Below are 13,302 nucleotides of genomic sequence, written 5' to 3'. Positions count from 1 at the left end.
GCCCCCATTAGAATTGCTCATATCTCGGAAAGGGCTGAGCCGAAAAATGTGGCATCACCAGGTACTGACAAGTCAAGGGTAGCGTGAGCAATACAACTGCATGTTGAAATTGACCAAACTGTCCCTTTAATATTGTCTTTCAGGAGGCTCAGAATAGAATTTAATAAATTAACTTACACACTGTACATACAAATTATCAGTGTTAATGCAACACTTAGACGGCCATTTTAACATCTAGAGCAGTGGTTCTCAACCTTTTATGAACAAACGCCCCCTTGGCCTCATCACAAGTCTTCCAATGCCCCCTTAACCTCATCATAAGCCTGCCAATGCACCCCTTAGTATCAAAAAATAAAATGGACTGCCCCCCAATGGCAACTGAGCACTGCCCCCTCTCAGCAACATCTTTCTCAACACTCCCCCTAGGGCTCCCCTATAGGGGACTGTAGAATTAACACTGCATAGTGTTGATGTGTGTAGTCACTTAAAGGGGAGAATATGACTGTGCATATGATACGCAGCTGCATCAGCAGTCCTGCTCAGGAAGGATGGTGCACTTGAGGACGCGCAGGTAGCTCTGGACCTTGTCTGTGTCTCTGCGGAGGCAGAGGTAGAGCAGGTCGTGGTCAGTGGTCAAAGATCTCTTAGAGGAGGGCGCCTCCATCACCTCTGCTGAGGACATGCTGTTCAAATAGTTACTTATCATACCCAGGTGCTGCATCTAAAGGAGAGAGAGAGAGAGAGAGAGAGAGAGAGAGAGAGAGAGAGAGAGAGAGAGAGAGAGAGAGAGAGAGAGAGAGAGAGAGACAGACAGACAGACAGACAGACAGACAGACAGACAGACAGACAGACAAACAGGCAAAGAGATAGAAAGGATTACAATTCTGTCTCACATACTGCACTGACACACACACATGCACGCACGTACACACGCACACACACACGCACACACACACACGCACACACACACACACACACACACACAGACGTACAACCATAACACCGTGCATTCAGTTACACTTTAGGATTTCCACTGATCAAACATCACAGCAAAACACACGGCGCAAAAGATCTTCACATACAGTAGGCCTACATAGGCATAAGTGAACTTAACTCTTTGCTATATACTGTAATTACTCACCCTTTGGGTGATCAGCTGAACGCCGCTCTTCAGCTGGTGGAGCAGGTCGCTCATCTCCATAGCTCTGCTACCGCTATAGGTGTCGACGTCTTGCTGGTTGGCCATCACGTCGTGGAGGTGAGACAGGGGGCCTCTCCAGGCCGCCAGCAGCCTCAGGATCACCTCCGCCAGCTCCTCTCTCTGCATGGGAGGAGGAGGAGGAGGAGGAGGAAGAGGAGGCGCACAACATTGGGTTTGATTAGCTGGTTGGCTTTTTCGCCTTTATTACTGTACAGGATTGTGATGAGTGGGGACAGGAAATGAGTGGGAGAGAGAGAGACGAGGGAGGTCCCTCGTGAAATTGGATAGAAAAATCAGCAAAAAAAAATCTTAGGCTATAAGTGATGACAAAAGGCAGGGCTGAGGCCACAATTCGGCCCTGGCATCTTTGTCTTAGAACGTGCATAGGATTAGAAACCTGCAGCCTTCCGATTAAGGCCTATGCCTTTTTATTTGTTAATATTTTTTGATCCCGCTACATGACACATGGTCTAAGACTGACACCTCATCCGACAGGACACAGCTGACCCACAATGACATGAGCAAGAGTGATGGACAGAGCCTATTATAAATAAATGATCCCCCAATAAACTTAATAAGGGCAATATCAACAATGAGCGAAATATTCAATATTCAATTCAAATATTCAATTTTACTATGTCAAAAATATACCTAGTCACATTACAGGAGAAGTATAAGTCAAGTCATTTTAATGGTAACACTTATGGATTGTTCCTAATGCACCCATAGCAGCTATCATAAACTACACATGAAGCATTCATTAGTTCTTCATGAGACATGACTCAACAGTCATAACAAACATGCCATGAATGTGGAAGACACAGGATGACGTCAACTTGTCAAAATAAAAGTCATAGAGCAGCATCCCGAATAGTCAAGTGTTACCATTTTGACAGTAGGGTAAAGATGCATATGGAAGAAAAGTACAGAAGTGCCTACTAGGTGTCACTTAGTAAGTTACATGTACACACACGAAACGCAGCATGGTGGAATACAATTGCACATACATAGGCTACTTACTGTGAGGCTCTGTGCAATATCCTTGCCATTTGGAGTTGCTATGCTGGAGGTATGACATTTCCGTGCACCAATTAGGTTTTCACTTGAGGGGAAGAACTGTCCCTGTGCAAGAAAATCTCAGGATGTAAACTATGAAATATAAACCACCATAATTGTATCAGCATCTTTTTCTAAAAAAAAAAAAAATGTACGTGAAATATATTTTTCTTATCGCACAACTTTTGCCATTGCTATGGAAACAAAGAGAAAAAAGACAACTATTGACGATTGAGGAAGAAGTAAGTAAAGAGGAAGCATTGAGGAGGACAGAAAAAGAGGAAGAGAGAGGGGTAGACACAGAGACAGACAGTCAGAGAGAGAGAGAGAGAGAGAGAGAGAGAGAGAGAGAGAGAGAGAGAGAGAGAGAGAGAGAGAGAGAAAGAGAGAAAGAGCAAAAGAGAGAGATGGAAGGAGTAGAGACCAAGAAATACATATAAGAGAGAGATGGATACTCACATATTCTGTGTGTAGGTCACTGGAGAGTCCGTGGACCCTGGCTGAGTGCTTGATCACCCTGTCAAAGAGCTCCAGTAGGGGGATAGTCTGGCAGCCAGCCGGTCCCATGAAGCAGAGGGGTGCAGCCAGCACCCCCACCCTCACCACCACTCCCAGGGAGAGGACGCCAAGGGCCAGCACCACTCCTAATGGAGAAATACATGACAGACTTCAGGGATGGGGAGTAAAAAAAGTAATGAACATCCATGGTTTTGCTGTTCCTTTCCTGTTTTGCTAGATGAATCAGAACAATACCAGTTGAACTGAAAATAAATCCAATTCCCCAGTGCTATATCCCCCCAAAAAGGCATACCTTGCATCATGTTTTGCTGTCTGGTATAGATTTTTGTAAGGCTCAGTTGTACTGAGACCAACTTGCTGCCGGTTGCTGCTGAGAGTCTTCTCCATGGCATCAGGATGTGCCGGCGCCATTAAATACGTTGTGCAGCACTGCAGTGTGTGTGCTGCGTGTCTGCAGTCACTCGTCATCACAGCCCAGGGCAGACATTAGCAGCTTGAGTAGAAGAAGACTCTTAGTGACCGAGGCAAGAAGTGAGGACAGAGAGGGTCAGAGAGGCCGACACATGTCTCTGACGCTTGTTTGGAAGCAGCAGTTAAAAACGATCAAATATTATGGGCAGCCACTTTATTCCTAATGAGAAGACTTGAGATAGGATTGCACCATGCCGTGTCGATAAGAGTTTTTGTACCTACATGGTAACGACTAATCAGCGCAAAATGACTAGGCTACATAAAGTGCAATGCAAAAGACATAATGCATAGTCCAAGATTGAGATTATAGCATAGAGATCAAGGCTCTCTAGGAAGGGCCGCTGACAGCTTTTGCTGGGCCCAGGACAAAGTCATCTGAACGGGCCCCAAACCCAATACATACAATGTAATGGGGACCCAATTCTGGGCCCCCTATCTCCCTGGGCCCGGGACACCCCCCTGTCTGTCAGTCTTACCTTTGCCAAAAACTTTGCAATACCTTCTCCATAACCATAACAACCACTTTTTTGTTTTGCATGTGAGCAAGATGTTGAATGTTTTGACCTGAATACGTTTTCAATTTAATGGTACAAGTCAATTAATGCAACAAGTCAGCCATATGCTTTTACCACAAAAGTCCAATCAAGGGCAAAAAAATAGATATCTGCATGTCCTGATATATGTATTTTTACAATTATTATTATAGTAATTAGGCTATAGTAATTATTTATTTATTATTTTGCAGTGCATCATCCTCCCTAGGAACATCCCAGAACAACTAATTATGAGGAATATTCCCTGGTCTGCCTCCCTGACATGAGCAGAGTTGACAGATGTGATAATTCCACATCAGACGCGGAACATCAGTTTCCTGGAAATCCTGGCCAAATTTCAAGAAAACGGCATGTTTCCTGGCGCCTGTGATGTCACTGAGTCTGGGTGCAGGCCTGGAAGTCTGGAGTATGGGGACTCATGTACATACTGTATGCATGAGTTGCGTGACTGTGTCACTGCCCGATCCACCAAAATGGCCTCAGTGGAGGACATCAGGCTCATCAGACCGTATCAAATACCTTGTGTTGATTGATTTTGACAGCAGGAAAAGCTGAACCAAATTTGACTGGTTTCAGTAAAGGACTGTGCAAAGAAGTTTGTCAGCATTGTTAATCTATAGGAAACTGTGAAGTGTACCAACTGCACTAGGCAGTAGTACAATAATATACGAATGTACAAACCTTCTGAATGTGATGCACAACATACAAGATCCATTAACACTAAAGGATTCCAGGTTTCGAAAAAAAGTCAGATCTTCAAAGTGGTGCTGCTTACTTTTAAGGATTGTTGGATGTGGCATACTGTACCGATCATACATATACGCTGACTCTAAATTAAAAACAACATGCACACAAGATATTTATTTACGTTTTTTTTTGCACTGTCTGTATGCATTTCCCAAAAAAATGCATATTTATTTAAAACAAAACATGCATGAAAACCAACAAACCATGACAATAGGCCTATTCTCTTTCAAGCCAAACAATCAGTAAGTAGACCTCTTTTGTCTGCCACAAAAAAAGGAGTCTGAGTTGAAAAGATAGCAGAAGTGGAGGCAGTGTGAAGTCTTGTTCTGGAATGGTATTGGCATGTCAATTATGTAGGCTACTGATTCACACTCTCAGTCCTGACCATTCAATAGGAACCAGGGGGTTGGATTGGGCCTGTGCCCACCCAAGTGACATTGAGACCAACTCTGGACATCGACTGTTGTTGTTTTTCCTTGACCAGCCTCCTTGACCAACTTGCTCAGTATCTTTGGTTCTTTCTTTTCCACATTCCAAATTGTTGTAGGCCTACTTAATATGGCCAATGTTTGTCCAACAGATCTGATTGATTTTCCTTCATTCATCAGCTTCAAAATGGAATGTTTCCTCCCCGACAGCATTCTGGTCCTTGTGTTGTTTTATCCTCTTTGACATACATTCTTTTTAGGTGTAAACCCAGGCCATAGAAGTTGAGAAGTCATGCATAGCTATTCAAGTTTGAACTATCATTTTCAAATTCAACAGATGGTCAGCAAAACAAGTCACATGTTCCAATACTTTTGCTCACCTGAAAAAGAAAGGGCGGTCAGGGGCGTCAGCAGACCCAACACTATACAGGGGCACTTAAGGGCACCAAAAAGTAATGCATGCGAGCGCGCTTCGCGCGCGAGCTCAAAAAAATTTGGCCAATTATTTTTTTTAAAGAAAAATTAATCAAATCTATATGTAGGGCAATACAACTCACAGTAGCTAACTACATTGTCAGCTGAGTCTCACCTGTCAGTGTCATCTCTCAATGTCAACTCATCCTGCATCCCTTCTATCTGCTCCTCTCCTCCTCTGCACTCTGTTGCACTGAGTCTTGAAGTAACAAGAACATATTACAGTCTCCTGTCTGCATTTTCATGATCTATAACCTGTTTGCAGTTATTCCTAATTAATATGAATTGAATAGTCACATCACCTCTGCTCGTGCTCATCAACATCCATCTCTCCTTCACCTTCTCTTGCAAGCTATGATCAATTGGTGTGTGTGTGTGTGTGTGTGTGTGTGTGTGTAGGCCTATGTCGTGTGCGCGTGTCTGTGTGTGCCGGTGCATGTTCACGTCAAGAGGGGGAGCCAGAGTATCAATATCCAACCGTATCTCGCGTCTGTCGTAAAGTCTTCACGAACAAAATGTGGGAAATTCTGGGGGAAATTCTGGGGGAAATTCTAGGCAGAATGTACAAGGGCGTGGTGAACTCCCTTGTACATTCTGCCTAGAATTTCCCCCAGAATTTCCCCCAGAATTTCCCACATTTTGTTCGTGAAGACTTTACGACGACGCGAGATAGGGCTCCTCTGTATTAGCCAACAGGCAACTCTCCGGCTACATGCTCCGAGTACGAATGGCCGTGGTAGTAGAGAGGTTAAGACAAAAAAAAGGGCCTTTGACTTCAAGTCATGATGCAAAGGTCCCCTTTGGCATGGAAGTACCTTAGGGTCATACAAACAAATTTATCCTAAGACACAAGTGAGATCACTCTTTTTTTCGGAAATAAACACGTTTTTTTCAAAATGGCCGCCAATGCATCGAAAAATTATCTATAGAGTCTATAACTTTGCTTCTGTTACCGCTATGATGACAAACTTGGTGTCAAAGTATACATTTTTGGGGTCAAGGAATCCAATAAAATATGTATCAAGTAAAGAAAAACAACAGTTTATCCATAAAATGATAATTGGAGGTAAAATATGCGATTTTTCAATTAAAAAAATGTGTGACAAAAGCATATTGCGTTCATACGTTAGTTAAATACATATCAAATAAGTGTTCAATAAGTGTATTGTAGAGAGTAGGACAACAACAACTATGTTCACAGTTTGAGGTAGGCATGTCATTCCCACAATAGTGATTAAAACTCATAGCTTAGCGTCAAAATGGCTGCCAATGCATCGAAAATTCCCTATAGAGTCTATAACTTTGCTTCTGTTACCGCTATGATGACAAACTTGGTGTCAAAGTATACATTTTTGGGGTCAAGGAATCCAATAAAATATGTCTCAAGTAAAGAAAAACAACAGTTTACCCATAAAATGATAATTGGAGGTAAAATATGCGATTTTTTAAATTAAAAAAATGTGTGCCAAAAGCATATTGCGTTCATACGTTAGTTAAATACTTATCAAATAAGTGTTCAAATAGTGTATTGTAGAGAGTAGGACAACAACTATGTTCACAGTTTGAGGTAGGCATGCCATACCAACAATAGTGATTAAAACTCATAGCTTAGCGTCAAAATGGCCGCCAATGCATCGGAAATTCCCTATAGAGTCTATAACTTTGCTTGTTATCACTATGATGACAAACTTGGTCTCAAAGTATACATTTTTGGGGTCAAGGAATTCAATAAAATATGTATCAGGTAAAGAAATACAACAGTTTACCCATAAAAGGATAATTGGAGGTAAAATATGCAATATTTTACATTTAAAAATGTTTGACAAAAGCATATTGCGTTCATACATTACTAATAATTAAGTACATATGAAATAAGTGTCCAATTAGTGTATTGTGGAGAATAGTAGGACAACAACAACTATGTTCACAGATTGAAGTAGGCATGTCCAATAGTGATTAAAACTCATAGCTCAGTGTAAATGCATTACTAACACTTTCTATTTAGACATTACAGCACTATGGGAACATGAACCATGGCATCCACAGAGAGACATGCAAGGCAGCTTCTGCATGAAGCAATTGCAAGGTGCTTTACAATTAGTTTTACACTTGCTAATGTTCTAGTTCTGGCAAGTCCTTAGAAATAGTGGCAGCTGTAGTGTAGACAGGTGTTGGTGGAGCATCTGCGGAATCTTGCTGCCATCCCCAAAGAGATGGTGAGACTGCTGCATGGTGTTTGGCAAGTCTATTGCCCCATACATGTCCACTCTAAAGAGAAACATGATTCGTGACACAAATGCCCTCCAATATTGTAAGGCACAGTTATATTATGTCCCTATGCAAAATTGCTTTACCTGAAAAGCTACTATCAGGAGGTGCTGATGGAGTGCATCACTGCTTGGTGACATGTGATCAGTCTTTTCTTTTGTGGAAGAAGAGGGATTTAAGTAAAGTTAAAATATATTTCAAATTTTACCTACTATCAATTAGACAAGGATTTTCATTATCAATACTGATGCTGATTTCGCTTTTAATTGTGCATTATTATGAGCTTCGTTGATGACTTTTACGGGGTCTCAGATGACGCAAGTAACGCCGGTGTTCTGTCGAGATGTGTTGCCTCGTCGAGATGAGTGACCGGTCGCCCTATTCGATAGTGGTGTTCTATCGATTTGCGATGCCTCATCTAAATGAGCGACCTTGATTTTCCGCGGAAGGCGTTTCAATAGGACTGTTTTAATAACCATTAGGCCTACTTTGTTTATTTCACGGACAGGGGTGTGCAATCGTTCGTGCGGAGTTTAATAAGAACGTGCGGCTGCTGACCACTAAAAAAACGTGAGCCTCTCGTTTGAGCAAGTTAAGAAACGTGCCATATGAAAGAGACTGAGTTGAGTTTGCGCAAATACTGGAGAAAGTGTTTGGGATCAGGGCCTGGCTACGGGTTGTTTAATGCAGTCATTTGCTGTTGGTTTGGTTTCAATGCGACGTGGGCTCGCAAGGCAAATTGCCACATGAAATCATGTGCTATGGATAAACAAGAGCGGTTTAGATATTCCCAGATAGCAGGTAGCGTATTGTGGCTTTGTTTTGGCAGATGTCTGTCTTTTAATGACCGGAATCATATTTTCATAACATCCCCACCAGTGCATTTCTTATGTATACTTTGAGACCAAGTTTGTCATCATAGCGATAACAGAAGCAAAGTTATAGAATCTACAGGGAGTTTTTGATGCATTGGCAGCCATTTTGACGCTAAGCTATGAGTTTTAATCACTATTGTGGGAATGACATGCCTACCTCAAACTGTGAACATAGTTGTTGTTGTCTAGCCTGGCTAGTGGCAAGTGCATTCTGATCAGGCTGCTGCGTCCGTGTCAGACTTAAATTCTAACTTTAGTGTAGTAGGCTAATAGGCCTATTTTAAGAGAAAAAAATAATGCAAGCATGTATTATGTATATTACCAGATGAGCCAGATTTAAATAATAAAAAATAAAGATATAAATTAATTAATTAATTAAAAAATCAGTGCCCATTATACCCTGGTACCGCAGATCCACACCAGGGCATGTGCCCGGGTAAAAATGGTCTAACGACGCCGATGAGGGCGGTATGTCCTGTTTGTTGTTTCACACATCACAGAAATCAAAGCTGACGTTCTGAACTCCTGTCTCATACTCATCATTCGCCTTCCTGTTCCAAAACTTTTGGAGGGGACGGCATTCTCTAAAATAGTGTTAAATTTAACCCTCAAATAGTTGAAATAACACTAAATTGGTTATGAGAGGAGGGAATAACTACTGGCACTGTCCCCCCATTATCCTCCCTGACAGAGGCACCCTGAGCATGGTGCCATCCGTAAGCACTGCTCACTTGGGGTGCCAGTTGGCCTAACCCCTTGCATGGGTCAGGCACAAATGCAATTTTGTTGTGTGCACAGTTTGCTGTGGTGGGACTGTCCCAGTGAGCTTTTAATATTTTGCATGCCGAGTTGAAACATGCAAGTGTGTATTTGTGTGCAGGATTAAAGGAGTGATAAAATGGAGAGAGAGAGAGAGAGAGAGAGAGAGAGAGAGAGAGATACACAACAAACTTTCAACAAACTTCCTTTGATCAGAGCAGGAATGAAAATGGCGCCCTCATCTGGATGGATGGATGGATGGTGAGTTTGAAGGAATGTACTTCCTTCTCATTTTCTTCATCTAATTATGATGGCCAATATGCTTTGTTTGCTCTGGTAGGCCCTATTTTATATCGGAAGGGGCATAGACAGACGAGCAAAAGAACTATTGAACAAATGAAGAGAGACATAGCTGTATTAAATTGCTGTTTAATTTTTTTTTTTTAATTTTAAATTAACTTACACACTGTACATACAAATTATCAGCGTTAATGCAACACTTAGATGGCCATTTTAACATCTAGAGCAGTGGTTCTCAACCTTTTATGAACAAACGCCCCCTTGGCCTCATCACAAGTCTTCCAATGCCCCCTTAACCTCATCATAAGCCTGCCAATGCACCCCTTAGTATCAAAAAAATAAAATGGACTGCCCCCCAATGGCAACTGAGCACGGCCCCCTCTCAGCAACATCTTTCTCAACACTCCCCCTAGGGCTCCCCTATAGGGGACTGTAGAATTAACACTGCATAGTGTTGATGTGTGTAGTCACTTAAAGGAGAGAATATGACTGCTATACGCAGCTGCATCAGCAGTCCTGCTCAGGAAGGATGGTGCACTTGAGGACGCGCAGGTAGCTCTGGACCTTGTCTGTGTCTCTGCGGAGGCAGAGGTAGAGCAGGTCGTGGTCAGTGGTCAAAGATCTCTTAGAGGAGGGCGCCTCCATCACCTCTGCTGAGGACATGCTGTTCAAATAGTTACTTATCATACCCAGGTGCTGCATCTAAAGGAGAGAGAGAGAGAGAGAGAGAGAGAGAGAGAGAGAGAGAGAGAGAGAGAGAGAGACAGACAGACAGACAGACAGAGAGAGAGAGAGAGAGAGAGAGAGAGAGAGAGAGAGAGAGAGAGAGATACACAACAAACTTTCAACAAACTTCCTTTGATCAGAGCAGGAATGAAAATGGCGCCCTCATCTGGATGGATGGACGGATGGTAAGTTTGAAGGAATGTACTTCCTTCTCATTTTCTTCATCTAATTATGATGGCCAATATGCTTTGTTTGCTCTGGTAGGCCCTATTTTATATCGGAAGGGGCATAGACAGACGAGCAAAAGAACTATTGAACTAATGAAGAGAGACATAGATGTATTAAATTGCTGTGAAACACTTTTGCATGTCAATTTGTATTTCATTCTATCTTATTTTATGAAGCTGAAGCCAAAACATATGTCTTTTTTAAATCCACAATTATGGATAACAAGGTATTCTCAGGACTAATTCTTAATCAGAATAATTCTGAATCATTGCAGTACAATGAGTCACCTGGACCCTAACCTATATGTAGAGGTATTACCAGTAACACCCAATATTTAGTGGACATTATTGGGAATTTAAACGTTTAAATCCCTTTTTGCCACTCACACACATATGTCACTCTCACTTATGGGTGCCATATCTGTCTGACAAAAACTCCTAGACATTTTAAACTCAATCGACCTCTTTGCTTGAACGCAATGGGATCCATCATTTAGTGTCCAGGAAAGTTTAAAAACCGGGCTAATCAAGAAAACCTGGGACAGGTGGCAACACGACTCTCACTGCCTTATTTTAGCACTACTACTGTGGCACTACACCAATTCTCCAGCAGAGGTCAGCATTGTTTTGTGTGAAATGAAATTTGATGTGCGGAAGACGACTGGCCTATTTGTTAAACTTTAGTGAGTAGGTTATTGTAACGTTATTGTTATTGTAACGTCAGAGCATATAAAAGAAGAATTGTCTGTGATGAGTTTATAGTGACATCTTCAATTGACTCACAATGGTGTGTGAAGTCTTTCTTACATCTTACATGATTTTTGTTCAAGCTGCATACTCACCTTGGTATGCAAAGATACTGTAAGTTTCTTTTTAATTAAAAAAAAAAAAAAAATTGTCTATGACAGGCCAGTGACAGAGTGACAGGAAACGAGTAGGGAGAGAGAGAGATGGGGAAAGGACCCAGGCTGGAATTAAAATGCAATAGAGGATTATTCTCCAGGACTCAATCTCTGACATCAAATCATAATTATAAAGAGGAACGAAATAAGACGCTTTACATGTAATAAAGAAGATATTGATGGGAAAAGAAAAACAGCAACATCAACATACAGTATAGCTAGATAGAAACAGCATGGTATTATAAATTAAAAGGTTTTGGTGTGGGTGAATGTGGCGAGGTAAGTAAAGTGCACAAGGGCAAAAAAAACCCTCTCCAACGTTGAGTTCAAAGTGTCTATCATCTGTCACCATCTTCTGACATCACACAGAAGTGCATTAGATCAGTGAATGTCCTTGAGTTATATGTAAGACATGAGACATGAGAGAAAGACAGAGAGAGGAGACAAGAAAAGGATGGAAAAAAGAGAGAGTGAGAGAGAGAGAGAGAGAGAGAGAGAGAGAGAGAGAGAGAGAGAGAGAGAGAGAGAGAGAGAGAGAGAGACTGAAGGAAGTAAAGAAATGTGACTGGTGTGTGATGGTATGAAACACAGCAAAGCGGTAACTGTGCCATCACATCCCACCATCTGCACTCTAAACACAGAGCAGAGATCAAACAGCAGGAAGCCAAGAAACACGTCGGAGTGTGTTGAGTGACATTCACCTCGCTTTCTTGGATAGAAGACAGCACTGCTCTTCTGAAGGCAGTCACAGCCTAATGAAATGCTGCCAGTGACAGCTCATGTCATCTTAACACCTGTCCAATGCACCTGTTTTCCCACCAAAAATGGAAGTGGTGTATCTCTTTATTTTATCTCACTTGTTCTTTTCTCGGCTCCTTTCACTTGCATGACGACTATGCTTGTTAGCTGCAATCTGGACGTTCACTAGGCATACATGTTGTGTAAATGAGTGTTAAGGTTAATGTTATGACCTGATTTACACTGATTGTTTGACATTGACATTGAGTTGACATTGATTAGACAGAAACAACGGCTACCTCAGTGATGGTTTTGGATTCTGGACAAGGTGTTCTATTTATTTTTACGTCAATTACATCAACTTTTCTTAAGAGCCAAGGTTATTGTTACTACTCCATTTTTCTGGGACCTTTTAAAATTCTTCTTATTCAATAGGATCACTGGAGCATCTGTATGCTTGTATCCCACTAACCCTGTCCTAAGCAAGTGGAACCGATGCCAACCAGCAGAGTTCAGTTGTAGAACATTAGTAAACCTGGTTATGTGGCGCTATTCCGACATGTCGCTATTCCGACGTTAATGTCTATTGTCGGAATACCGACACGTTTTTCACCGTCCGCCGCTATTCCTACATGCCGCTATTCCAACATCCCTAACCTTAACCCTAACCCTAACCTTAACTAACCCTAACCCTGGGGATGAAAAGTGTCGGAATAGCGGCATGTCGGAATAGCGCTATGTCGGAATAGCGCTATATCGGAATAGCGATTGTCCCCCATTAAACCTCCCTTTCGAAACCTTACACAGAGGCAGTAGTGCTGAGCTATCGGCCTAGACCTTTAGCTCAGCGGTATCTGTCTTCAGCAAGTGTAACAGATGCCAACCAGCAGAGTTCAGTGATAGAATGATAGTAAGCCTTCCTCTCGACGCCTTATAGCGTTGAGCTATCAGCCTAGACCAGTGGTTCCCAAACTTTTCCCCCCGCGCACCCCCTTTCACATTTCAATGTGGTTCGCGCACCCCCTAAGCGAATGTTGCACCACCGCACATTTTGGGT

The 13,302-nt window shown here is 42.1% G+C and overlaps 1 protein-coding gene across 1 annotated transcript; it reads right to left on the bottom strand.

Annotated features, from left to right (window-relative positions):
- Positions 1-526: 526 nt before the first annotated feature.
- LOC134448052 (prolactin-like) lies at positions 527-3,187 on the bottom strand. Its single transcript, XM_063197812.1, has 5 exons — positions 3,121-3,187; positions 2,717-2,901; positions 2,222-2,323; positions 1,142-1,321; positions 527-721 (listed from the first exon to the last, which is right to left on the bottom strand). Exons 1-5 carry the CDS (start codon positions 3,185-3,187, stop codon positions 527-529), a joined length of 729 nt encoding a protein of 242 aa, XP_063053882.1.
- Positions 3,188-13,302: the final 10,115 nt, after the last annotated feature.

Source organism: Engraulis encrasicolus, chromosome 4 (genome assembly GCF_034702125.1).
Source record: "Engraulis encrasicolus isolate BLACKSEA-1 chromosome 4, IST_EnEncr_1.0, whole genome shotgun sequence".
NCBI lineage: Eukaryota > Metazoa > Chordata > Actinopteri > Clupeiformes > Engraulidae > Engraulis > Engraulis encrasicolus.
Note: the sequence above shows the minus strand (reverse complement) of the source record. Positions and strands in the feature narration are given on the sequence as shown.